The sequence below is a fragment of the Dunckerocampus dactyliophorus genome, chromosome 16 (genome assembly GCF_027744805.1).
Source record: "Dunckerocampus dactyliophorus isolate RoL2022-P2 chromosome 16, RoL_Ddac_1.1, whole genome shotgun sequence".
Taxonomy (NCBI): domain Eukaryota; kingdom Metazoa; phylum Chordata; class Actinopteri; order Syngnathiformes; family Syngnathidae; genus Dunckerocampus; species Dunckerocampus dactyliophorus.
Genome location: NC_072834.1, coordinates 284783 through 310572, shown reverse-complemented (window position 1 = coordinate 310572; position 25790 = coordinate 284783). Strand labels below are relative to the sequence as shown.

The following is a 25790-nucleotide window of genomic DNA, read 5'->3' as shown; positions in this document are numbered from 1 at the left end:
TCGAGAATATTTTTTGTATGGAAAGTTTGGACCTGATAACAAAAGTTGCCCCGCTGATGACGTCATAATAAAATGGCTTTGCAGTGTCGGGGGTACCTGCAGAGGAAGAGTCGTCATGCTCAGAGCTGAGGTAGCCATCACTCCTCCTGTCTGGGGTGCTGCAGCCAGAACTGCGGCCAATCTGCAGCAAGGGCGGGGACGTCCGACTCTCATCCCCGGAGTCCAAGTCTCTGCTGCGGCGGAAAGGCCGTCGGGAGGACGGCTGGTGGACGCTGGGCGTCCTTTGGCTGTCTCTGCTGACGGCCTTTGGTGCCAATAAATTATTCCTGACAAAATTCTCATTCATCTCCAAATCCTCATATTCCCGGTCGCTGTTATCATCGTGAATCCTCGTCGTCTCAAGCCTGGGGTTGCTGAGCTTCCGCGGTGGAACGGGGATGGGCACGGGCTTGCCCACCTTGCCGCTGAACCTGCTCCGCTCCCGGCTGGACGAACTCGGCGTGATACCTGCCGGGTGTCCCGGGTCGAACACCTCATGTGACATCCTTGTGTTCGTTGTCTTGAATGTGGCGAAGGTGTTTGCGTTAAAGTTGACGTCTTTGCTTTGAGAACTTTCCGTCTCGTTTGTCCTCCGTCGCGCCATGGTGGTCTGCAGGTAGATCACCTTGAATTTCTCCTCCGCCAGAGCCTTCTGGAGCCTCTTCAGGTTGGCTTTGGACGCCTCCAGCTCCGACTCGATGTCCTCGACCGAATTCAAGTCCATGTGTGGGACTTCGCCGTCGGGGAATTCGTTCCTCCAGTGTTTGGCGAATTCCTCTTGTTCCCACATTGTGTTGTTAAGTGCCGCAAATGTGCCAAATGCTGCGTGTGTCCTCGCCGAGCGATGGCGGCGTAAATGTCCTCCTTTTTTGCTATAAATTGCGGTACTTTGTGAACATCTCCTATCTGCCTCAGGAGGCGTGCACGGTGTGTGTACGGAAATCAACTTTTTTTGGTGTGACCGCTCACAAACTTTCAACACTTCCTGGATCAACCGTGTTGCCTTCAGGAGCTCATTGCGTACATGTGGATTTTACGGTCCCCGTGTTGAAAACCAGTTATTGGAGTCAATAAGCAGGTGTTTACAAGCAGTAATATGATTCAAAACTCTCAAAACACATCCCTGAAATAATGCTTCATGGCTCGTGGCTAAACAAGTGAAAAAAGTAAAACACACGTGTTGGTCATCAGGCAAACTCCAACCAGTCACATCGGACGTAGATTATGTCAACATTTCCAATCGAACAGCAAATAAAGAGTAGCATTTGTGTACTATTATGCTGAAAATAATCATAAAATTAAAAATCGCTATTTATTCATCGTTTTTGTTTTAGTTTTAAAAAGTCCCAGCTGCCATGAAGGCAACTTCGCTGCCTTTATTCTTGCTTGGCTTTTTTCAGCTTTGGTTCAAACAGTCACTAAATTGGAGAAAGGAAGTGACGTATGTTCTGTTTTTGAAGGATTTCAAAAATATGTATATTTTGAAAGAAGGCTAAAAAAAAGTTTTATACAGTCGTCTTCCACAATATTGTAGTTCAACGATTACTCCCTTGCAATATTTTTCAGAAATTAATGGATAAATAATGGCTGATAAATAAATAAATGATGTCTATCTATCCATCCATATTTTCTATGCCAATTATCCTCACTAGGGTCGCGGGTATGCTGGAGCCTATCCCAGCTGCCTTCCGGCGAGAGGCAGGGTACACCCTGGACTGGTGGCCAGCCAATCGCAGGGCACATATAGACAAACAACCATTCACACTCACATTCATACCTATGGACAATTTAGAGTCTGTTTGGTGGTAGACATACTGAAATACAAGTCATATTCAGTATTCTGCTCACTAGGCGGCAGTAATGACACAAAACATTGCCTTACATTGCATTATCTCAACAGTGCATGAAGTCATTAAGTCATTACGTTTTTGGCTTCTTAAGTTAAGAGTAAATAAATTTGAGGCAAACAGGTTAGCTTGCTAGTGGCCTTCTTGAGTCCCTGCAGCAGGACAATGTGGTGTAAACAATGAATAATAGGAGCGTGAAGGTGAATATAGGGGTGTTATTTCAAGTCTACAGGGCTCTGATAATGTTAAACCTTGTATTTAGAAAGACATAAACAGGTTTTCTATGTTCTAGGTATGGAAATATTGAACCCTAAATGTACTCATGTCTGCAACCAATTAACCGCTATAAACGAGAGAAAACTTGTATCAGCGTTTTAGTTTTTTCTCAGTACATTGTGCCTTTTCGCACTATTTTTCTCATTTTTGCTGGGTTTGTGCCCCTGGCCAAAAAAAAATGCCTTAATGGTCTTTATGGTAGTCAAAGAAGAATAACTTCATTGGAGTGTTTTAGTTTATTCCCCTTAAATATTTTTTTCTTGGCATTAGAGATCATCAAGCACCACAAAGGCCTGACTGAGAACGGAGATGTGAATCACAAACCTGCTGCAATAAAGCAGGAAGTGTGTATGAAGCCTCCCCCGTCTGCTGGTGTTATCGTTGATAACGTGGTGATTTAAACTGATGATGATGTTATGATTGGGGAACATAATGAATACCCGAATCATAAATATATAACTGCAAGTAACGGCTGGAATCTTGACTATTCTAATATGAGGTCACGCGTATAAAACATGGATGGACGGTTAATGTGCCGAATCGTCTCCAGGCGTGGATGTGTAGATGTCTGGTGTCCTCTTGTGGCTGCTGGTGCTACTGCACTGCAAGACAATCGGAAACAACTCGACATGGAGATTGCGAAATCAATACATTTTTTTCCTGTATTTATTGGTTGGATGATTTCCACATGATTGAAACTTGTTTGATCATATAAATGCTACACACACACACACACACACACACACACACACACACAGTTATTCAACGTTATGACAATGAGTGACTAAGAAGACCACAGGGATATCCTTTATGACAGACAAGACATCAAGAAAACACCTGCCTTGACACATCACGCATACAGTACAAGAATATCAAAATAGACACGTATATTATTAGTGAGGAAAGGAACATAACAGTGTTATTACTCAAATATATTGTTATCCAACACGTCTACACTTGAATTTGGCAGTGCAATTAAGTCTCTTTTAAGGCAACAGTAGGAGAGCACCACAGATGCAACCACGGGGTTACAGGCAGGTAGTGTCAAAGGCCACAAATACCCTCCCAGGATGTTACAAATAGATTTGTTTTAAAGTGGAAGACAAACCACTACAGCTTAGGGTCAAAGGTTGCAGGTTATGCTCCTCAATTTGCTTCCTGAGCATCAAAAGGAACGCACACAGCGACTAATCACCACGTAGACGCAACTAATCTAGTCGTAAATGATTAAGATGGAGGATTAATCTCATAAAGGGGTGATTTAATCAAAGGAGATCTTTAAATAACAGTATCATAAATAAACACAATGTCGCGTCGGTCTTCCGATGCAGCAAAGATTCCCTCTCTTTGCATAGTTAATTGCTGTGAGTAAATGCACAACAGAAAAATCCAATAAATCACTGAGCAGAAGATGGCATCTATCGTTACGTAAGGAAAGTGCAAAAAGATATATACAAACACTCTCCTCTTCTCACGCTTTTCTGATGGCGTTTGCCACCAGGGTTTCCCGTCTGGTGGTCACAAACGCCTGCTGTTTCTCATAATAGGCCGCCTCATTAATAAACGTGGGATACACGGTGCCGGAGCCTTGGTAGGAGATGCTTTTCCCATCAAATGTTTGGAACATCGGGTCACCGGGGTTCAGCGGCTCCCAGTCGCAGTCCTGAAACAAAAAGGGTGACTCAAGGGCGTCGCTCGTGGTAACATTACACCGTGCACGTGCGTTGACATCAATCTCTCCTTGTTTTTTCACCTGCAGATTGGGGTGCACCATGGCGATGATGTTTCCGTTGGTGTCCCTTGGGTAGTCAACCCGCTCGGAAACGCGGAAAACTTCCACCGTACACGAAGGGAACTCCATGCCTAAAAGACGCAGCCAACAAAACACCTTCCTGACATTGTAAGATCACTAGAACATCCAGCAAGACCAGTAGTCAGACAGACAAAGAAGAGAGACACATCCCACCCCCCCGCTTGCCCTCCGCCACCGGCAATGGAGGAGGAGTGGAGAAGAGGCGAATAAGACAGAGAGAATGGCCTTGACTTGTCACCTGTCCGTGCATATACGGAGCGACTGGGCGTTAAGAGACGAAGAGGAAAGGAGAAAACAAGGTGGGGGGGAAAGCAAGTACAAACTATGCTCCTACGGGGGAGGACAGTGTGGGACTGGCAAATAAAACCTCGGCAACATCGGCACAAATAAGCACACTTTACAACATAAGAACTCAAAGACTTGCACCGGATACACATGGCACTCTCGAGGACAGAAGTGGACAGCGTAAATAAAGCATTCAGCCCACAGGTCTTGAGGACATTTTGTGTATTTTTAGTAGATTACAGCAAGAGAATGTGTCTAAAGACTTCCCTGTTCAAATAAACTTAGATTTGATTTGATGTCCATACAGTCATTTATTCAAGTCATTTATTTGAGGAAAACTAATGAATTCCGACGGCCATTACGGTTGTGGTTCTTTTTTATTATTATTGCCTTCGCTCATACACCCATTATAATAGGACTGCCTGTGTAGCTTGTCCTTCCAACGGCGTACAGTAGATGGCGTGGTAACTCTGCTTCTGAACACACCTCATTGGCACCTGGTCTGCCAGAGAATAAGAAGACGTAGCAGGAGGATCACACCACTTTTTCTAGTTTTACCCGACACGAAAAAACACACGGCTCTTCTCAACGAGCAGCAGGTCCTGCTGTGCCCGCATATTCTCCAGCACTCCAGTAAAAATGGTAAACCCACTGGCATGAGGGTGAAAGGTCAAACTGGATCTACCGTCGGTGTGGCAGGCTTGTGGCATCAAAGGACTTTGAGGCTGCAATTGCTGCCATCAACCAAGTTTTAAGCAAAGGCTGTGAATACTTATGAACATTTGATTTTTATTTGCAAATCATTTGCATACATTTCCAAGAAAGACTTGTTCACGTTCGCCTCATGGGGTGTTGTGTGTAGAATTTTGAGGGAAAAAAATGAATTGATTCCATTCTGGAAAAGGCTGTAAGAAAATGTGGCAAGCCTGAGGTGCTGGGAATACTTTGCCAATACAAGGTTGGTGATTGTTATTGGTAACTTGCTTCTTCACGCAACTCACCACGTCACAGCATTCATGGGCACAACCCGGGTGGCCCGGAGACGGAAGGTTAGCACACCACTGGCACTAAAGACATGGAAGCTGACCAGCGCCCAACAAGCAGGACTATTCAACAACTGCCCAGTTTTGTGGAAAGCAACAGACTGCAACTCATGCTGGGCACAGGGGGGAAACAAAAGGAAGGAAAGGGTTGCATTGGACATGCTGTACCACCGCAGGGTAGGCGCTGGACAAAATCTATTCAGAGGTCTGAGTGCAGGTACGTGTGAATCGGTGGCACACCCGTGGGCCACTTATCATCTTTCATTTTGTGTCTTGTTAGGCTGGGAGGCGTGCAGAAGGACCGAGGAGACCACTGCTGTGCATTGTGCTATTACGTAACACTTTATGAATAACATTACAGGACACAAAAATCCAAGCTGAACCAGAACAAGAGGACATTAGGGATGGGCATCGGACTGCATTTCCTACTGTGGTACAAGCTGTACACCACGGCTATTCAGCTCAATTGTTATGGGGGCCACGTTCTTTGGAAGCTAAGGACCAGTGGGGCCGGACCTCTATCTTCATGATTTATTCTTTTGTATAGACAGTAGAAAACAAGTAATTGATACGCCCATAAAAATGTCATTCTCCTCCAATTTGAATAAAAGTTGAAAGACTAGCTTAAGCTCCCCTTCTCGCTTCAATGGCCATTGGTCACACAAGTGTGGGGCTTTCAAGGAGTGCCAAACATGATCAGTGGAGCGTAAAGACATAAACACGTGTGCTACGTGCTTGCTGTACATTTGACAGCTATTATCTCGTATTTAGCACACGTTTTCATTAGCTGACTCACGAGCATGTGGTTCCACTGTAATGGCAACGTGAGGCCTTCACATTGTTGCCCCGACAAATGGCTGATATAGTTTATGCAAGGGGTGTCCACACTTCATGTGGGGGGCCACTTTGATAGTTTTATTTTTTTTATGTTAAAAATATATATATATTTTTTTATTTGATTAATTTTATAAATATATATATATATATATTTACATATACTTAAAGCTGACACTTTGTGTTATGAATGACTAGTATCAACATGTCAGCTTTTTTTTCTTTACAGTTTGCCTTTTTCTCTATTTTTCCCATTTTTGATGTTTTTCTAGTGTTTAATTTTATCTCTACAACGTGCTGTGGGCCCATAATAAAAAAGCAGAAAATGGACCCCGAGCTGCACTTTGGACAGGAAAGCCCTCTGCTGTTTTTAAGAACCTATTGCAAAAAAAAAAAAAATCACTGGTCCAAGATACTAAATAGGACAAGACTGCTGTGCTGTTTTGCAGAATCTGCTGTAAAAGTGTTCGCAAGTAGTGAGTTTGGAACACTCGCGGGCTGGTTGGATGTCATGACGGCCCTGCTGCACACTGACTGCTTCACCTTGTAGCATTTCTTCAGTGTAAAGATGTCTTCAAATATTTGCAGAAATATGAGGGTTGAATTTATAACAAATATTTCTATCATAAATAATAAAATGCCAAAGAATCTAATAGCAAATGTGTAATAATATATATATATATATATATATATATATATATATATATATATATATATATATATATAATTAACAATATGCATAAATAAAGAGTTGGATTAATTATAAACATGAATTCATTTTTATATGCCTTTCTATATGAATGAATTCTATTATTTTTCTAAATAACTTTATCACTTTATAAGTAAAAGTACATTCTTTTTGGAAATCATTCTTCCTTTATTGATTCATTTGACTCTGCCGTATCCTCAGGGGGCTGCTGAACGAGCCTCCCAGGCTAATGAGGATAACACGAAATTCAAGGATGCCATTGGCTGGCAACCAGTCCAGGGTGTACCCCGCCCCTCTCCCCAAGTCAGCCTGGATAGGCTCCAGCATACCCGCAACCCTAGTGAGGATAAGCAGCATAGAAGATGGGTGGAATCCAACATCCAAAGCACTTGTGTGCCCACTGTGTGCAGTTGGGGCGCTGCTTTTAGACGGCAAACTAGTTCAAACTAGAGACCCAATCTGCTGATGATGACGCCCATCCCAAGCAGCCATGTTTGCAGTTCACAGTACACTAAGTGCATTCTAGCATGACTTTGGCTGTAAGCGTTGAAAGTGCTGGGGTCATTTCTGTCTTACCTTCATTAAACAAAGCGATGAAGTCCAGGGCATGTCTGAGTATGACCCTCATGGCTTCAAAAATGTTACTCCTCAAAACCCCTTGAGGCTGAGGACCCACCTCCAAGCCTAAAACAACAATGGAAAAACACGCAGATGTTCCAGCTGCCTTGCAAGATATCCTGACAGCCAGGTCACCGATGTTCCCTCCCCCTGTGCACATTTGCTTTCAAGGAACTCACCCACAGGATGTTTGGCTACGGAGCGTGAAGTGGAGTATTTCAGAAGCGGATGCTCGTTCAGCAGAACAAGACAACTGGCGGGGGCGATGGCTTTCTGCAACACAGCAAAGATCAACAATAATGCAGTCAAGTTGGACATTTGATCGGAACAAACAAGACGGCGCAAATGCGCTTTCTTTGTTTTAACTCCTTTTAGGGAAGCGTCAGGCTGTGTGACTGTGTGGGGGCGCTATACTGTGCCCCCCTCCATCTACCGCCGTAGCAGAGAGGTGTGGCTAGACATGACGCTGAAAGTTTAAAATCATTAATTAAATCAATTACTTGCTGCACTCATTTTTAGACTTTTTTTCAATTGTGTAAAAAAAGTTACAAAATGTGATACATATTTAACTCATTCAATACCAAACGTACACGTATTTGTCTTTTACGTTTTTTTTAGGTGATGATGCAACTCTCCACTACTGCACTTCACTTCAGAACAAGTTTAAGCCATAAAAACGGCCACAAGGTGGCAGAAGTGCATTTGATGAGAGCTCGGCAGGGATCTTTTGCATGTAAAAACACACTCGACAGGAAGGGGGAAGTGGAAGAGCGTGAAGGAGTGTTGCGTGCAGAAGGTTACGCATTGTAAGGACGCAACACGCGCATGTGTGCACACGCGCACCTACGTTCCAAATGTGAAAATTGTAAATTAATGGTTATTTTGATGGTTTTTGTGTTGTTTATGTTGGTATAATTGTTTAGATATTTGAGCTGTCACAAAAGCAAACAATATTTGTGTCAAAGTGAAAGTTATGCTCAATGTATATTTTCACAAAAAGCTGCTTATCTCTCCTCTCTCGGCGGGAACTGATACTATATTTTCCTGAAACGTGCCTCTAGTATGTTCTACTGCTAACAGAGCTTCCTGATGAAAGACGGGAGTCTCATGCTTCTTTTGGTAGGTTCCATGTTTCTATAGCCATACAACACAATACTCTGTGTGCCTTGAAAGATCCGTCCGGTGTAACACAGCCGCTACTGAAGGGCTTGTCTTTTAAAAAATGTCTGGGCTTGAATGAGTTTTGTGTTATTTGTTATTAAATTCAACATTCCAGCTTCTTTTCACATAATAATTCCTTACGATGCTTGTTGCATGTTGAGGTACAAAATTCACGTATATTCCCTTTAATTCCCACAGAAAGTGTCCGACTTCCAACTAAATATTTCAAAGAATCATTTAAGAAATTAATTTCAGAAATATTTGTACTTTTTTTTTCTATTTAGTCTGGTTGTATTGTACTAAAGAGACTAACTGTGGTCATTATGCTGTAGCGTTGCCAAGACATGAAATCTAATAGGTGAGCCTTGCACATGATGTTTACAGACTAACCAACTACTGTTTTCAGTCCTGGTAATCAGTACTTAAGCCTTAGTTAACCACTTCCAGCTGGACGTAAGCTCATGTCACGGGTCACCAGGGTATAAAAGCAGAGAAACATTGAGCCTTTTTGCACATGAGAATAGGAGCAACACTAAAGATGTGCTTTTGCTGTTTCCACCATCAGCGCTCTTATTGAAAGTAACCTTGATGTAGTTCATCATCTGCAGGTTGAAGTGGTCTTTGGAGTTCTCCAGAATGAGTGTGCAGCCCATGTTGGATGTGGTGTTGTGGAGGTCAAAGATGACATCGTAGGCCTCTGGACTTCCTTTGGGTCCAAATATTCTGTTGATCTCCTGGGCTCTCTGCACCTCGTAAGGCAACTCCTTGCCTCCTGCAGCACTGCGCACACACAACATCAAAACACGGTAACTCGTCGTCGTTCACGTATGGTGCTACAGTAGATGCTTTTCCTGGGGGGGGGGTCACATTCCAGAACCATCAGTGAGGTATTGAGGTGTCTACTTTTGGTATTGTTAGCACGTTTACCAACTGATGACACAGCATCGGGAGCAAACAAGAGTATCTTGCTGAAGGATACGTCAACATGGTCAGCAGAAGGCTGAGGATCGAACCAGCAACCTTCAGGTCGGGAGACGATCAGTCTTCCACCTTGGCCGTGCCACCCTAAGAGCGACTGTTGTCAATTTTGACATCAGATTCAGCTCCAGAACCCTTCCCTTCTCGACAAACAGACGGAATCAGAAGTTTCAATGGTGGCTCGTTTTTTTGTCAAAAATATGTCTTGGTTTTCGCACGGCCAAACGATGTGCCTAAAAAACTGGGTGACTGGATCGAGCGCCCAAACGACACATCCGCATGTTGCTGACAGTCTCAGTGAAGAATGGTTAGTGGTTCTTTTAGAGTTGGGACACTATACTGTAGACAGACTCTGGCCAGGGAATCCTTTCATCAGCTTTATTGTGTGTGCAGAACACACAGGAAACGATGAACGACTTCATATCTGTCTCCTTTCTTCCTCCTGTTAAGCACTGTGCACCTTGAGTCGATGAGGTGTTCAAGCGCACTGCGTATTTCCAAGTGTTTGACTTTCAGAGAGTGATTGAGGACTACATGAAATAGTGTTTTTAATCCTTTCCAGTTGACGGTGGAAAACATAAATAACAAAAGTGCTTGTGTTAATGTTGGAACTCATCCAATGTTTTATGAATGTGCTTGAAAGAAAACACTGCATTCAGCAGGGCAGCGCAACAAGGAAATTGCATCCATCCACCCTCACATGTGCTCCAAATGATCCTTGAGAAGTGCCTTTTGACCCCCCGCGCCAGTCCTGCCCTTTGCAGCCTAAACAAACGCTTCTGTTTTTGTCTCTGATCTCTTTCAACATTTCAAAATACCACATCTAGGACCTTCTCCAAATTACTGTACAACGGCACCTCTGCTGCCCATATTGTCTCTCCATGCACACATCTGCACTTTAGACCCCATTTTCAGTGAATATCTGCTATTGTGTGGCCTGCCCATGCGTGGGTGGGTACCCGAGCCAGCACAGTGCGTGTTGATGAGCTGTGATGTCCTGTGGACATGACACGACACTCACAAAGACTGACAATGAGGAAGAAAAGAGCTGTCAGGCTATTTAAGTCGAAGAGACGTGCACCGTGGGCTGTTTTTAGCACACCTTAAGCTTGTGAAGTTGAAGTTTTCCTTCAGGAAAAGGGTTGGAAGCTGGAGTGAGTGTGGAGAAGATATTTAAAGATCACAACATCAGCATAACTTGCTAACAATATCTGGGCTTGGACATGATACTGCGCAGCATTACTGTTAAGTGCACTCCTCTTCATGCGCCATAGGAGGTGGGAGCATCGATCCAAGGGGCTGTTCCAGTATCAGATCGATACTAGCGTGATGAGACCGATATTTTTTTTTAGTTCTCTTCTCTTTATTTTCACAAATATCTTTTTGTCGTGTGTTCATATTGGTACATTGTCTCTATACAGCCAGGGTGCCCAAACACTGGACAATGAAAGTACAGCAACAAATGTACAGTGGATATGCTGCCAAATCACATATAGCTGATTTTTTCTCACGATATTACGAGGTTATTCTCGGTAGATTACTACTTTTTTCTCCTAACTTTATTCTTGTGTAACCTGCCCTGTTTCGCAGCGCCCGCACCGGGGCTCCAACACAGGACCTTCGTAATGGGAGGCGAGAGCGCTGACCACACGGCCAAAAGCCCGGACTGTCGGCCGCGTGTTTAGTGCAGCTCTTAAGGCAGAGAGAGTGAGGTTTACCAACTTACACTTGCACAGCCTGGCATCCGTTACACTTGTAAAATGACTGCTGATTTTTCCATTTCAAATATAATTCTAGCACTTTGGAGACCCCTGCTGTACAGCGTGAGTGAGAAAAGCCTGGCATAGCATGATGCGTGCATCCAAAAAAAATGTAACCGCAACGCCAAAGGCTGTGAATGACCAGCTTGTCGGCATACAGCACACCTTTGCGACCACCTACTCCTCTAATTTTAGATCAACATTTGCAATAAAAATGGCACAACTGTCATTGCTTGCTGGCGATGAAGGAAGCCATCCATCCATCCACCCACCCATCCATCTTCTATACCGCTTCTCCTCATTAGGCTAACAATCTATTGGTCGAAGAGAGTCATGGTTGACTCTGCAGAATATAGCGCCCCTAGCATTTCAGCAGAGAATTGCACGTCACATGCTCGACCCAAAAATCCACTCCGAGTTCGTAAAGCTGGGACCTACAGGATCGATACAAAAACGTGCAGTATCGCCCAGCCCCCTGATGTGCAACAGTAAGAGCTGTCATGAATAAACAGTGTGCATGCTATGACCTCATGACGCTTATCAAATCACATTAGGCTGCCGTTGCACGCACCGCTGACCGTGTGAGACAGCCAGGCTTTGCATAAGACTTCATTTCCGCTGTAGTGCACACGAAAAGGAGCGCACAGAAGCGGGATTTGCAGCTCGGTCACGTTTGGCTCACGTTTCTGTGCTGGCTGCCAGTCAACTGACGACCAGGGGGAGGGGCTTGTTGCTGGAACATGTAAACACTAAACACTCTGGCCACGTGATCTTATTAACGGCACATTCTGACGTATGGATTATCGATAATAAGATCATATTCGCGACTACAACGGCATTTGGTGACAGTGTTGACGTGACATTACCTGAGGTTCTCCGGGGTGAAAGCTCGGTTCAGGTCGGTGTCCACGTATCTGGTGCATTTCTCCACAGCCCTCGGGTTGGTGATGAAAGGCTTGGTCTCCACCGTCTTCCTCTGGATCTCGGCGCTGTTCTTCATCCACAGGTTAACGAGCGTCACGCCGGACATCTCGTTGCCATGAGTCCCTCCGAAGATAGCCACCCTCCTGGCCTCGCTAAAGCGGGCGCTGTGGCTGTAGGATGAAGACATGGCAGGCGGGACAAGTTGAAGTGGAGGTGAGCCCTCGGGGCTTCGAGAGCTCAAGACGAAAAAAAGAAAACAAAAAAGTTTCCAGCCGGAGCTCGGCGGTGTGTCGGTTTTTAAACGCCTCCTCCTGTGGTTCTGCGCTTGCGTGGCGTGGCCGCGGGCTCAGTGGAATCCGTCACCGAGCACGACATGTCTACCTGCACTACGGTTGCTGGTAACCTGGCGCCTCCCCACCGTCAGCCAAACACTGTACTAAACTGTACTACAGCACGCGATCACACGCAACATACACTTCCTTTCGCAGTCCTTTCAAATTAAACTCACACGAACGGCGGTACTTCCGGTGATTGGCGTACTCGCTATTATTTCCTCAGTACCGAAATCATTTATCCTGAATTCAGGCATTTGTTATTATCTCATGAAATGCAAGGTATGTGATGAACAATGACTTCATTACATAAAACAAATATAACATGTATAACACATATACAGTACAGTAGTTAAAACTGAATAAAAAAAATAGTATATTGAATAGATACATAAACTAACAAGAAATATTGCAATTCGTTGATAATTTCATTCATATTCAGTAACACATTGCAAGTTTTTTTGTGTCAAACTAAGTAAAATCCAACACTTTACACTAAAAGATACCAAATAAGCCTTATCAAGCAGTATTTCTCAACATGTTGAGGCTGGTATCTATCTTGATGGAGACGTTTCTAATCTGATGACCTTCAATTACAATAGTACAGGGGTGTCCAAAGTGAGGCCCGGGAGCCATCCTCGGCCTGTAGATATTTTTTTATTGGCCCTCTCCACATTTTTAAAATAGAATTTAACAAGAAAACTTGAAAAAAAAACAGCAAAGTTGGAAACATCAGCAGTAATTTTAGAAGAATATACAAATATTGAGAGAAAAAAAGTTATAATCTAATGAGAAAAAGACGTCATTTCACGAGAATGTAGGAATATTGTGCGTACCAATGTCGTCATTTGAGTAACAAAGTTGAAATATTAAAAGGGGAAAAAAAAAATTTAAATGTTGGAATATTATGAGAAAAAAAATGGGGGGGGGGGGGGGGGAATTTGGTTGGGAAAAAGTATAAACATTAATTAATGAATTAATAATTAAGGTAAAAAAAAAGGAAATAAAGTCATAATTATAAGAAGAAAATTTACCAGAAGAAAGTTGAAATAGTTGGAATGAATTAAATTGAACAAACAAAAACAGCTGGAATTTTAAAAGAATGTCAAAATATTAAGAGAAAGAGATAAAATTTTATGAGAATAAAAAATGTAATTTTAGTAGCATAGACTTGAATTTTTATTTTTTTTTAAGCTGTAATATTGAGAAATATTACAGATTCAATCTTAGATGCAGGCAGAGTAGGTTAATCCCCAAATGCATGAGGCAAGCGTCCCTTGAGCAAGGACACTTGGCAAGGAAAATGCAACAAAACTACATCAGAAAAATACAGAATTTGAGAATTAGGAGACTTAACATAGAGATAAAAAATAAACAGTCTGAAGTAGAAACCTTCTATCAGAGATTGCAAACCAAGCTTACGCACGAAACCTATCAGGAGGTTTGTGAATTTACCAAATCAGGTTATATGAAGCACCATAGCAAAACCAAAGAAAGGCATAAAGGAAAATTCCAGAAACTTCTATTGGAAAATCGACCACAGCTTGTCGTAAACACTAAGGATGGGGGGAATCAGACCAATACTAAAGAAAATTGGATCAAAAATCTGTCAGACAGAAGCCTCTCGGAGACAGAGAAGGCAGTATTAACCAAGGGTCTCAACTTCTCAGTGACTCCTAAAACGATACCCACAGTAGACTATATCACAGCAGCTGAATCGGCCATCAGGAACAATAACCTTTCTAGAACAGAGGCAGGGGACCTTCGTCTGAGAATATCGGCCCTTCTCAGTAGTGCCAAACCACCACCGTCCAATATGACGTTAGGTGAGAGGAAAGCATTAGCGGCTCTGCAGAAAGATGAGAGCATCACCATCTTACCAGCTGATAAGGGCAGATGCACAGTGGTTCTCAACACATTGGACTACGAAGAAAAAATAACAAGTCTAATTAGTGATGCCAACACATATGAGCAACTTAAAAGGGACCCATCCAGCAGGTATAAGAAAGAAATCATACACTGTCTCCAAAAGTTAGAGAAGGAAGAACTAATTGACAGACAGATGTATCATAGGTTATACCCTGGGGAGGCTACACCATGTATCTATGGCCTTCCAAAAATCCACAAGGAAGGGTTTCCCCTCAGACCCATTGTCTGTAGCATTGACTCTACCACGTACAATGTAGCGAAATATGTAAAAACAGTCTTATCCCCATTGGTAGGCAACACTGATCATCATATAGAGAACACAAAAGGGTTTGTGGCGAGCATCAAAGACCTCAGATTGGAGCCAGAGGAAACTTTGGTGTCTTATGATGTGACTTCACTTTTCACATCTGTCCCCACCTCAGCAGCAGTCTCGGTGGTGAGGAAGAGACTGCTCGAGGACTCAACTCTGCATCGGAGAACAAAACTTAGTGCTGACCACATCTGCCAATTACTGGAAATTTGCCTTAACACCACATATTTTCAGTTTAGAGGGAAATTCTACAGACAAATTCATGGTTGTGCTATGGGCTCACCAGTCTCACCCATAGTGGCGAATCTGTACATGGAAGAGATGGAGAAACAGGCTCTCACATCCTTCTCAGGGACAAAACCAAGGCACTGGTTTAGATACGTGGATGACACCTTTGTCATAATCAAAAAACAAGAAATTCAGTCTTTCACAGATCACATCAATGCGGTGGACACCAATATCAAATTTACTCGCGAGGACACTAAAGAAAACCAACTAGCCTTCTTAGACTGCAAGGTAATTATAGGAAAGGACAGACAGCTACTTACAGAGGTCTTTAGAAAGGCCACACACACTGACCAATACCTGCTTTTTGAATCAAACCATCCACTACAACATAAACTAGGGGTTATTAGGACCCTCCAACATAGAGCGGAACAAATACCAACTAGTGCTGAGGGAAAGAAAAAGGAGACACAACATGTCCAGAGAGCGCTCTCAACCTGTGGGTACCCACGGTGGGCTTTTAACAAATGTCAAAAGAAGAGAGTAGGGAAAGAAACCCAAAAGCCCACAGAAGCTAAAAGGAGAGGAGTGGTAGTCCCTTATGTAGCGGGGGTCTCCGAAAAACTCCAGAGGATCTTATGGCAACACAAAATTCCTACCTATTTCAAACCAGTAAATACCCTGAGACAAAAATTAGTGCATCCTAAAGACAAGGCTCCAAACCAGAAACAGAGCAATGTGGTCTATTCCATCCACTGTAAAGATGAGGAATGCAAAGAGCACTACATTGGGGAAACTAAGCAAATGCTCCAAAAAAGGCTTTATCAACATCGCAGGGACAATGCTAGTGGTCCTCAATCAGCAGTACATCTACACCTGAAAGCTACCAATCACTCTTTTCAGGACAGCGAGGTAAAGATTTTGGCCAAAGAAAACAGATGGTTTGAAAGAGGAGTAAAGGAAGCTATTTTTGTCAAACAACAGAACCCATCATTGAATCGGAATGGTGGTTTGAGGTTCAATTTGGACCCTGTGTTCAGCAGGTTACTGAGACCAAAACCCACAGCTCTTAGTCTTGCAAATGAGGTGAAGGCAGGGCCGAGCCAGAACAATAGATGCTAACAAGCCAGTATCAGAGTCGTTCATACCCAATTCAGGGAGCGACACTTCCCTTTTATCGTAGGTGTGAATAACAGGATAGGATTATACCACTGTAAAGATGAGGAATGCAGGCTTAGTGTAACGAACCAATAGGAGGAGGGTGTTGGCACACCAATTCCGCCCACTCTTACTGTATTTAAGGCCTAAGCTACCAGCACTTATTAGTTTGCTGACGAAGCTCTTCGGATGAGGAGCGAAACGTCCGACACCTTCTACACAGAAGTACAGATGACGTCTCAAGAAGCCTTTTCCTCGATGGACAACTCCTGTACGACTGAGAGCCTACACAGACGCATTGAGAAATAAAGAAAAAGTTGTAATTTTTGGAACGTTAAGTTGGGGAAAATGTTATGGGAATAAAGTCATATTACAAGAAGGAAATCTACAAGAAGAAAACAAATACTTTGGAAACAAACCAAAAAAAAAGGGCAAAGAACGCCATCCCTACTACTAACAGTAAACAATGCCCTGTTTTCCACCTACATCACAAAGCTGAGATGCAGTTTTTCTTGAAATAAATCTAAATTGTTAGCATATCTACATGTGTTGATTCACAAAGTGGCAAAGTTGCATCCTTTCATTGTTCATGATGTAGCCCTCACTGGAGAAACCTTTGGACACCCCTGGCATGAAGTCATAATATTGATATCAAAAACTGTAACATTACGACAACACATTTTACGAGCTAAACACATTTTTTAAAATAATTTCTGCAATAATTATGGCAATATCAGTAACAAAACAAAGAACAAACTTGCAATTTTTGGAAGCTTTGGTTGGGAAAAAGTTGTGGGATTACGAGAATAAAGTTCAAATATGGGAATCAAGTCACAGTGTCATGAAGAAAAAAAAAAGACAACAAAAACCAACAGCAAAAATGGAAAAAGGAATAATACACTTTATCACCTGTGACACAAAGCTCTTTTGTCAAATATCAAAGTGACCCCCGTATCCTTTGACTTTACCGTAGGCAGCCCTCGTTGGGAAAGGTTTGGCCCCCCTGCTATAGCATTTGAGGCATATAATCCCAACCCAGCATTATTGTTTCAAGCAGAATCTTTGCTCTAACTCGTGTTTTCAAGGTTGTAGCGGTGTGCATACTTTGTCATGACAAACTCTCAGACAATGTTTGCCCTCCCGCAGGAGAACAGCCTTACCTATTAACCTTAGCAATGACTTTCAAGCTCTGCTTCGCTTAACAGTGCAGCTTTACTTTGCGTGAAACTACAAGGGTTGCACACAGCACGTTGCGGCCTCCCTTTTCCATTGCAGGAAACCACAACTACAGTATGTCTTCATTATTAATTCAATAAGCAATCTCACTGGACAATACAGTACAGTATCAAAAACAATATGGAACTGTACACAATGTACTGTACCTTCTAGACAGAAATACACAAATACAAAAAACGCTTCATCTTTTTGTTTCTTCAAGATCTTCTTTCAGTGCTAAAATTTAGACCAATATCTTCAATAGTACAGTATAGTAGATCCCTGCTATTTGGGAGGGTTACACTCCCATGACACACCCTTAAAATGCCTATTTTTGATCCTTTAACTCCAATAATGTGTCTCTGGCATTTTAAATGGAGTTTAACACACTAAGAAGACATTACGGGCGTGTAGACTGCAGCGGTGCACTTACAAAACGTGCACTTCTCACATCTTGTCAAACCATCTTCCTGCTGGAAAATGATGAGTGAACTGACTTGTGATACAGCACCCTCTAGTGGATTCATACCTGCAGCACTCTTTCCCCTGAAGATACTGTAATACTCTCAAACCACTTTCCATTTAAGTTACCCGAAAAAAAATGAATTTTTTACTATTTACAGCAGAGAAAAGAAATCCACAATTAAAGACGCGAATGCCCAACCACTAATGGGCAGGGATTGACTGTATCACAAATTTCATTTATTTTGCCCAGGCATTGGATTTGTGGTGCACACGATGCAGGCTTTGATATGTTGATAAAAAAGTTTTCACACAAAACTAAGTACAAATGCACAATTCTGGAAAAGCACATTAGCGTATACTAGCACGGGTGTACCACAAAACTAACAACTAACAGGAAACTGTTTCCTGAAATGCAAGGAAGTAAAAAAAGAAGGTGGGAAGTTCATCACAACGGGTCCATGTTAAGACAGAGCACTGTTACACTAAAAATAAAACAAAATAACTGACCTGGATTCAGAACACACACACACAAAAAATCTGCGCCACAGCATTATTACTAAAGTACGGAAGCCTGTTTCCGCCGTTATCCGCATTACGCAGCTGCCTGTAAATCTGTGGCTCAGCCAAAGGTAACAAGCGCAAACCTTGTCTCGGAGTACTGAGAAACAAGACAAGACAGAAGACTGTAGTTTGAGGAAGTTACTGTACAGGGTTCTAAACACTAGCATTGATTTGGATTACCAGACCTTACTCCTTATCCGGACCTCTTTCCTTTACCACAAGCAGAGCTTCTTGGCAGAAGTAAGGGACACACTTCACACAAAAAGCTTTAGCAAAAGTCCCTGTAATACAAGTTGACCTCTTCCTTAGTGCACCTGGAGTTCACGCACAGATTCATTCTGCAATACATTCCCCGCTACACAACATCATCTGAAGTCTTTATCCCATAACATGACAAAAACATCAAAACCCGTGAGAGTACAGCTCCTCAAAAGCATTGATTCTAAAAGTGGCAAAGACAGCCTTTCCTGGGCTAAGAAAAGCTAGCTAGCTAGCTTCAGGGTTGACTGACCTCTTTTTTTCCTGGAAAAGTCTGCCTTGAAAATGGAATTTTAAGAAAGTCCGACACCAAGTCAACTTCTTCTCCTCCTCTTTCATCAGCCATTGTGGGCGGTTCTGGGTGCAAATGCCAATCTGAAATGTGATTGGTTAAAGAAACAGCCTCATTGCGAACATTGGTCAAGTGACATGAGCCAGCACCACTGGCTCTAATTTGACATGGCAACACAGAAACTGACATAACGGTACAAATCCTAGAACTGAAGTTGTAAATGTAAGTCAGTGCTTGTGATGGTGCTGATGCCAGCAGAGAAGGCTTTGCTGGCCCTGATGGCTGACCTCATCTCCCCGTTAAGTCCGTCATGCACTGTGTTTTTTGTTGCCTCTCTTCGTGTGTTAAATCACGTCATGTCTGCGTCTCGTTTTTCCTGATAGGAAGTGCGGCCACCATGAGCGCTTTCAGCATTTTCACTCAGTGATGAGGACGGGTGCATTTTTTCCATTAGTATTTTTTTAATGCAAGGTGATGGTGGATCTTCTTTTTCCATTTTCAGCACAGCCTCGTTGGGTTGCAAGCGTTCCAAACCAGCTGTTCTTACCAGCAGGGTGTCATCTCGCCTCTTCCTGTCCTCCAGGCCCACCTTGACTGTTTCAGACAGCAGCTGATACCACGCTACCCTCAGCTAGCGATGTGCAGACCGATACCGAAATAGATACTTCTGATAACAGCTCTTCATGCTCTAAAATCAATTCTCAAATCAAAATATCGATACGATGATACCATTTGAGGTAATGTTTGTCTGTTGCAGCGAAGGCTGATTGTAAACGGAGACGTGTGAATTGTGAGTAAAGCTGTGTAGTTCTTAATAATAAATCATTTACTTTCTTTATTGTTTCAAATACCATTTTCACATATTTGATATGATTTTGTCTGTTGTGTGACTATACTGTAAAACACCTGGATATAAAAGAAATAAATCTATGGCTTAAATTCATTAAGAATTGATTTTATAAAGTCATTAGATTGATATCAAATATCAATATCATATCAAATATTATGATATCAAATACACTACTTTGTCATTTGTAAAAAGTATCGGTATCGGATTTGTATCGCCAATACCCACCTGAATTGGAATCAGATTGGAAAGGACATCATTGGTGTGACACATGGCTACCCTCAATGTCGTCTGTGTTCTGGCGGTCAGCTGACTTTTTGGTGCGAGTTTGCCTTGAAATCGCTGATGACCTTGGCGTCAGCAACAAGGAAGGAAGGAAGGAAGGAAAGGGTCATCACCTTGAGCCACAGTCTTCTGGGAAGTGTCTACTAGATTTTTTCTTCTTCTCTTTCTTCTTGGTTACCAGTTGAGCAAGTTTGTGTTGGGTCATCTTGTGTGTTTTGTCAGCAACATTTTGGGTCTGGTCTGGAGAGTTCAATCTACATGCCTCGTCAGATACACAGGAAGAGACTTCCTTCTTCTTCTTCTTCTTCTTCTTTCTTGCACTTCCAGTGAAAGTTGCGTCATCACGACAGGGTTTGTCACTTGTGTCATGTCCTCCTTGAGTTGAATCATGGTGCTTCTTTTTCTTTTTTCTCTTTGCAGCAGCCGTGGTCTCGTCTAAACAGCTCTCTGCTTCTTCTAACAGTGCTGCTGATCTTTCATGTGATTGTTTTTTCTTCTTCTTTCTTCTCCGCCTCTCGTCGTTCGGAGGTTCGCTGGCGGTGCAAGAGGAGAATTCTTCGCCATCGTCCTCCGCTCCTCTTTCGCTTTTCTTTTGTTTTTTGCTTTTGTGTTCCCCGCTCTCTCGCGCTCCAGCAAACACGGAAGCTTCTTTCAAGCTGAGGTCACGCAAGGCTGTATTCTCGTCTTCCTGTCTCTTCTTCTTCTTTTGTTTTATTGAGGTGATGTCACTTTCCCCCACACAAGCATCTTCTGACCTCAGTGTGCTGGCATCATGTGACAAGTTCTCCATCTCGTTGTTTTCATGAAGCGCCGCTTTACAAAGTGCTGGCAGCGCGGATGTCGCAACATGCCCACCCGCTTCCTGTCTGGACAGTAAATCAGTTCCTCCTCCTTCCTTCTCGGTGTTGTTTAGCTCATCATTCATTTCACTGATGGGATATTGTCTTTCCCGTAAAAGTTGCTCATTAGACAAAGTGTCAACTTGGCTTTTCTCTCGACCAACCGGCTCATTTCCAGCAAAGTTTGCAGCACCACAAAGGTCTTGTGACTCATCTGGGAAAAGGAGCCTCTTACTTATTCTGCTGTTTTCCTTTGTTGTTTGTCTTTGATTGAGTTCATTATTTCTGGTGGAGAAAGTTTTCTCTTCAGTCAAAGACAGCCCAGCTGACATTATGTCACTTTTCAGGCTTTGTTGAAAAGCAGCTCCTTTTTCATGTTGACATTTCCCCTTCTTGGCACAGGGCAGTGGTGTGTACCAAGGTAGCAGGCACTTTGCTTTGGATTTGACCACAAAACACTTTCTTTCCTGCAACATAACACATAAATAGTCATGATCACTTTCACTTACAAGATACAGCAATCCCTCGTTTATCGCGGTTGATTGTTCCAGACCCGTCCGTGGGTGCGCAATTTCCATAGAGCATAGAAAACCTGTTCACCCCCTTCTAAATACGCTTTTAAACATGATTCCGGCAAACACGACATTAAATAACACCCCTATAGTCACCTTTACACTCCTATTACTCAATATAGCAGACATAATAACAGAAAATAAGACAATTAAGACACGTGACATCGGGTGTTCAGCATTGAGTTTGAGCTTGCCTTGGTTCCTGACCCAACCGCCAAGTAGGATTCCTTATTTATCAATGGAATATTTTAGTAGTTAGAGCAGGGGTCACCAACCCGTAGATACTACTAGTCCACCTTTGGGACTTTGCCAGTCGATTGCGAAAACATTTTGAAAAAAATGTATCATCATATCAGTGCCCTCACCTCCCAGAGAGCCAGCAGGCACGCATTTTGTCCACTGAACACGCCCGCACGCCCTGGCAAGGAGCCCAGCCCCCAAAATCTGGCTGGTGGTGCACTAGTACACCGGCTCGCCTCGTGCACTGACTCGCCCGCCTGTGCTAGCAACAACGTCGAGCGAGAAAGGGAGGGAGTGTCAGAGTGCTGCTGCAATGTGCTTGCGCACGCAACAGGCATCATTGCATGTTAATAGAGCTCAAAGTCTGCCTTTGCTACCTCAAAGTTAAGGCACAAATAGAACTCCACAGACGTGCACCTCCAAAAAAATCTTCGAGCTGCAACGTTGCCACTCGCTAAGGGCTGGCTGTTGTAGCGCATTGACCAGCCCCTCTCTCCTCAATCTGCATCACTCGTCCACTACACTGAGCCAACCAGCCAAATAGTCGTGGTTAGCTCATGAAGCCGACACCACAAGCCCAACCCGACCAAGAGCCACAAAAGTAGGGGTGCCCAAAGCGTGGCTCAGGGGCCATCTGCAGTCCGTGGCTCATTTGTCATTGCACCACTGCAGAAACAAAATAAAATTTAAAAATACAGCAAAAGGCACCATGAGAAAAGGCTGAAATGTTGATATGAACAACCAATAACACCAATAATATATATATATCCCGCTTGTTTGTGGGGGGTAGATCTTGTTCAGGTTCACGGCCGAGACCAGGGATCTTGGTCTGTACTGTACTACCTGTACTGACTGATTAGTAATATTCCTGGTGCCTGTCTGCTTACCATCACTTTGATGTCCTCGTCTCCAGACTTTCCATCTCCCTCATTTCTGTAAGAGTACAACATATTGTCTAATCACTTGACAAAAATATAAAAGCAATCATCGTGAGCACTTTACCTTTCACCAGGTGATGCATATTAAGACGCTGATTAAAGAGCATCATCATGGCACACTAGGAATGGACTGGTTACAGTAAAAGGCACTGTTTCCTCTAAAGCCATTTATGGGTGGAGGACTGCCAGAAATACATTTGGCGCTACCTACATGTTCACCCTCGCTCATACACACATTATTTTACATCCTTTGATTGTGGCCAGTCTTCTACGCACATGGAGATGAAGTATCTATCTATCATGTGCAAAAATCACACTCTTCAATGCGGTAGTACTGATTTAAGCACTCGCACACACATCAGTCCATGTAAGATTGTTTTGTTTTTTTAGATATGCTACAAAAACTTACTCTGACAGTGGCGATATGTCTTCTCCAACTTGGTCAACGGTTGGTAATGCTGCTTGGAAATGACTTGCACCCTGCCAGAGTTGTACACATTTAAAGAAGCCTCCCGTTACATAATTCTGGAAAGGGGAAAAAACATCAACAAACATGGAATTGGCAAACAGGTTGCAGAACATTAAACAAGGATGCAGAATGAACAAACCTTACATGAAGTTTGATATTCTTTTGGGTTCGTAAGTGACTGCTGTTGGCCTTCCGTTTTCTCTCTTTGAGAAAAGGAAAGTTATATTTTGGCAGATCTATCTTTCTTTTCTTTTTGCTGGTCTTTTGGCCATCATCACTGTGAGAGGATGAAGAGTGCCCCCCACTGTCCTCTAGCTCGGTGCACAAGATGTGCTGTGATGATTTCAGGCGTCTGACGGTCCTCACAGGCTCGGGCACTGGCTTCTGCGTTAGAAACAGGCTGTCTCCTGAATCACTGCAAACACACAAGCACGCCTTCACTGCAGCCCAGTAAGATGTGTCAGAACGTACTATGGTATTTACTTTGACAAATATACCTGTCCAGTTCAGTAGGAACGGCATCATTCTGGCTACACTCGAGATACTGTGATATGTTCTTCACATAGTCAGGAGGGGACGTTTCCAGAACAATGTGGCAGGAGTCCGCTGAAATCGCGTCAGAAGGGGTGTCCGATTGAATCCAACCAACGCGATTATGCGCTTCGGACATGTTGGGTTAAAGCTTGGATAATGATGGCAGGTCCTGAGACATGAATTGGAACGTACAACCGTGATGGTCCTCTGAGAGAAAACAACACAGAACACTACGTTTACGTGGTTAAAACTGTGAACCGGTTGTTCCACAACATGTAAATATGACTTACTACAAGCGACACGTGTGGTTCTTCTTCTTGTGTTTTGACGGCGGTTAGCAGCCTTTGTAGTGCATTTCCGTCCCTTCCGCTGCTTCCACAACATTACATTCTCCACCATAGTCCAGCATCCTTGAAATATTATTTTCCTTTCTGTGTTATTCTCCAACCTTTGTTGGTTGCCGGTCAAGCCCTCTATTCCATTTTCAACGCCAGTCTTCTCTTTTTCTTCGTGGTTATAGGGGGACGCAACCAACGTTTTAGGTGCATACCGCCACCTGCTGTTCCGGAGTGTGTATCCTTAAAATTGTATGTACTGTGCGCGCGCACACACACACACACACACACACACACATATACTGTATATATGCATATACATATCAAGTTGTGTATCAACAAATAGGGGGAAAGGAAATAAATCAATAAATAATCTGTCCTACACCTGTTAACCCTATCACCCTATTAACTCTGTGCCCTGAAGACATCCCATTCGAGCCTGGCTACATTATTTCATGTAAGATTCCATTTAATGTCCAGCCCCTACCTAGATTGTACAATCTGTCCCTCAACACATGCTGCACATTCTCGCTTAATCTCTCTCTCGAATAGCTGCTCATGCACGGATCTGTATTATATATCTGGATAGCCCATTGGCGATGACTTGTGAAGCCACACGGCCGCCATTTTGCCACTCGCAAGAAACACTTGCGACAATGACTTATGTGAGAACTTGTGAGTTGTTAAGTATGTTGTTAGTTTGTTACCTACTCACACTAAATGCAAGGTTAGTCTTCACTAACCTCGCACAACAGGTGTGCTTGAGCTTAGTCATAAGGACTCGGGTATGATAATTTTTAAAAATTCTGTCGATATCATACCATACCTGAGTCATAACGGCTTTACATAGGGGGCCGTGGGGGATATGTAAACAAACAACCGCGACTAGACTACTAGATAATTTGCGGTTGCTTGCAAATATAAATAAATACGGTTTTTTTGTTTACCCGAATTTAAAATGAACCCCCATATGGAGACAATGTTTATATATTATTACATATTATATTACATATTATTCCTGTGTTTTTTGTTAAAATATATTTCTATATCTGAAAAGAGGTAATTTCTATTTCATAACACAAACAAAAAAAATCTGAAAAAAACAGCAAAATGTTAAATACTTTTAAAACTTGTCCAAAGTCACTCTCTTTTATGATTTATATTTTGTACAAACGAGAGCATAGTGAATTGTATGAAAATAAGAACAAAAAAGTAAAGGACCATGACCATGGATTTTAGTGGAAAAGGGGATGGGATATGCAGTTAAAATGAAAATCTCTTTCTAGAGGAGTAAAACTATGCATTGCTATAGGGGAGTGCTGAGCCAGGGCGCACAGTAGAATTTTGTCCCAAAGGCAATGAGAATTGGACGGGGAAAAAGTACATTTAATATAGCAAAAAGACAGAGAATAACGTATCAAATCGTTTTTAAGGGACGAAGGTTGCGTTATTTGAAGGAATGGGAGAATCTCCCCGCTTTTTAATGTAAAATATAGATGTTCTGCGAGCCTCTTCATCTGCTTTGTACACTATGTACGCTGTGCCAATGTAGTCGCGATGTGAGTAGTAAGATGGCGTCTCTGTGGCTTCAGCGGCTTGCACGGCGGCGTGCGACGTATGAGCTATCCAGATTTATAATACAGATCAGTGGGCTCATGCTATGGCTACACGAGTGGTTCCGGATAAACCGGAAGTGACT

At 42.9% G+C, this 25790-nt stretch overlaps 3 protein-coding genes across 5 annotated transcripts in view; all 3 read right to left on the bottom strand.

The window, feature by feature from the left end:
* The window catches only part of abr (ABR activator of RhoGEF and GTPase), a 118595-nt gene extending 117595 nt beyond the window's left edge, over window positions 1-1000 (bottom strand). For both annotated transcript variants that reach the window (XM_054755025.1, XM_054755026.1), the window contains exon 1: window positions 97-1000. In XM_054755025.1, coding sequence (XP_054611000.1) covers window positions 97-829 — 733 coding nt within the window. In that variant the 5' untranslated portion in view covers window positions 830-1000. The remainder of the gene's footprint in view (window positions 1-96) is intronic.
* A 1955-nt stretch (window positions 1001-2955) lies between these two features.
* aspa (aspartoacylase) lies at window positions 2956-20235 on the bottom strand. Its single transcript, XM_054755435.1, has 8 exons — window positions 20108-20235; window positions 18994-19115; window positions 12230-12457; window positions 9210-9405; window positions 7644-7737; window positions 7423-7530; window positions 3916-4025; window positions 2956-3825 (listed from the first exon to the last, which is right to left on the bottom strand). Exons 1-8 carry the CDS (start codon window positions 20150-20152, stop codon window positions 3634-3636), a joined length of 1095 nt encoding a protein of 364 aa, XP_054611410.1. The 5' UTR covers window positions 20153-20235; the 3' UTR covers window positions 2956-3633.
* Window positions 17025-24982, bottom strand: LOC129169228 (uncharacterized). Of its 2 annotated transcripts, none has more exons than XM_054755434.1 (6): window positions 24047-24982; window positions 23720-23986; window positions 23367-23637; window positions 23163-23278; window positions 22703-22748; window positions 17025-21470 (listed from the first exon to the last, which is right to left on the bottom strand). In XM_054755434.1, exons 2-6 carry the CDS (start codon window positions 23890-23892, stop codon window positions 20274-20276), a joined length of 1803 nt encoding a protein of 600 aa, XP_054611409.1. In that variant the 5' UTR covers window positions 23893-23986; window positions 24047-24982; the 3' UTR covers window positions 17025-20273. The 2 variants fall into 2 exon arrangements, with proteins under 2 accessions (XP_054611409.1, XP_054611408.1); XM_054755433.1 differs by having other exon boundaries at window positions 23720-23963; window positions 24047-24938.
* Window positions 24983-25790: the final 808 nt, after the last annotated feature.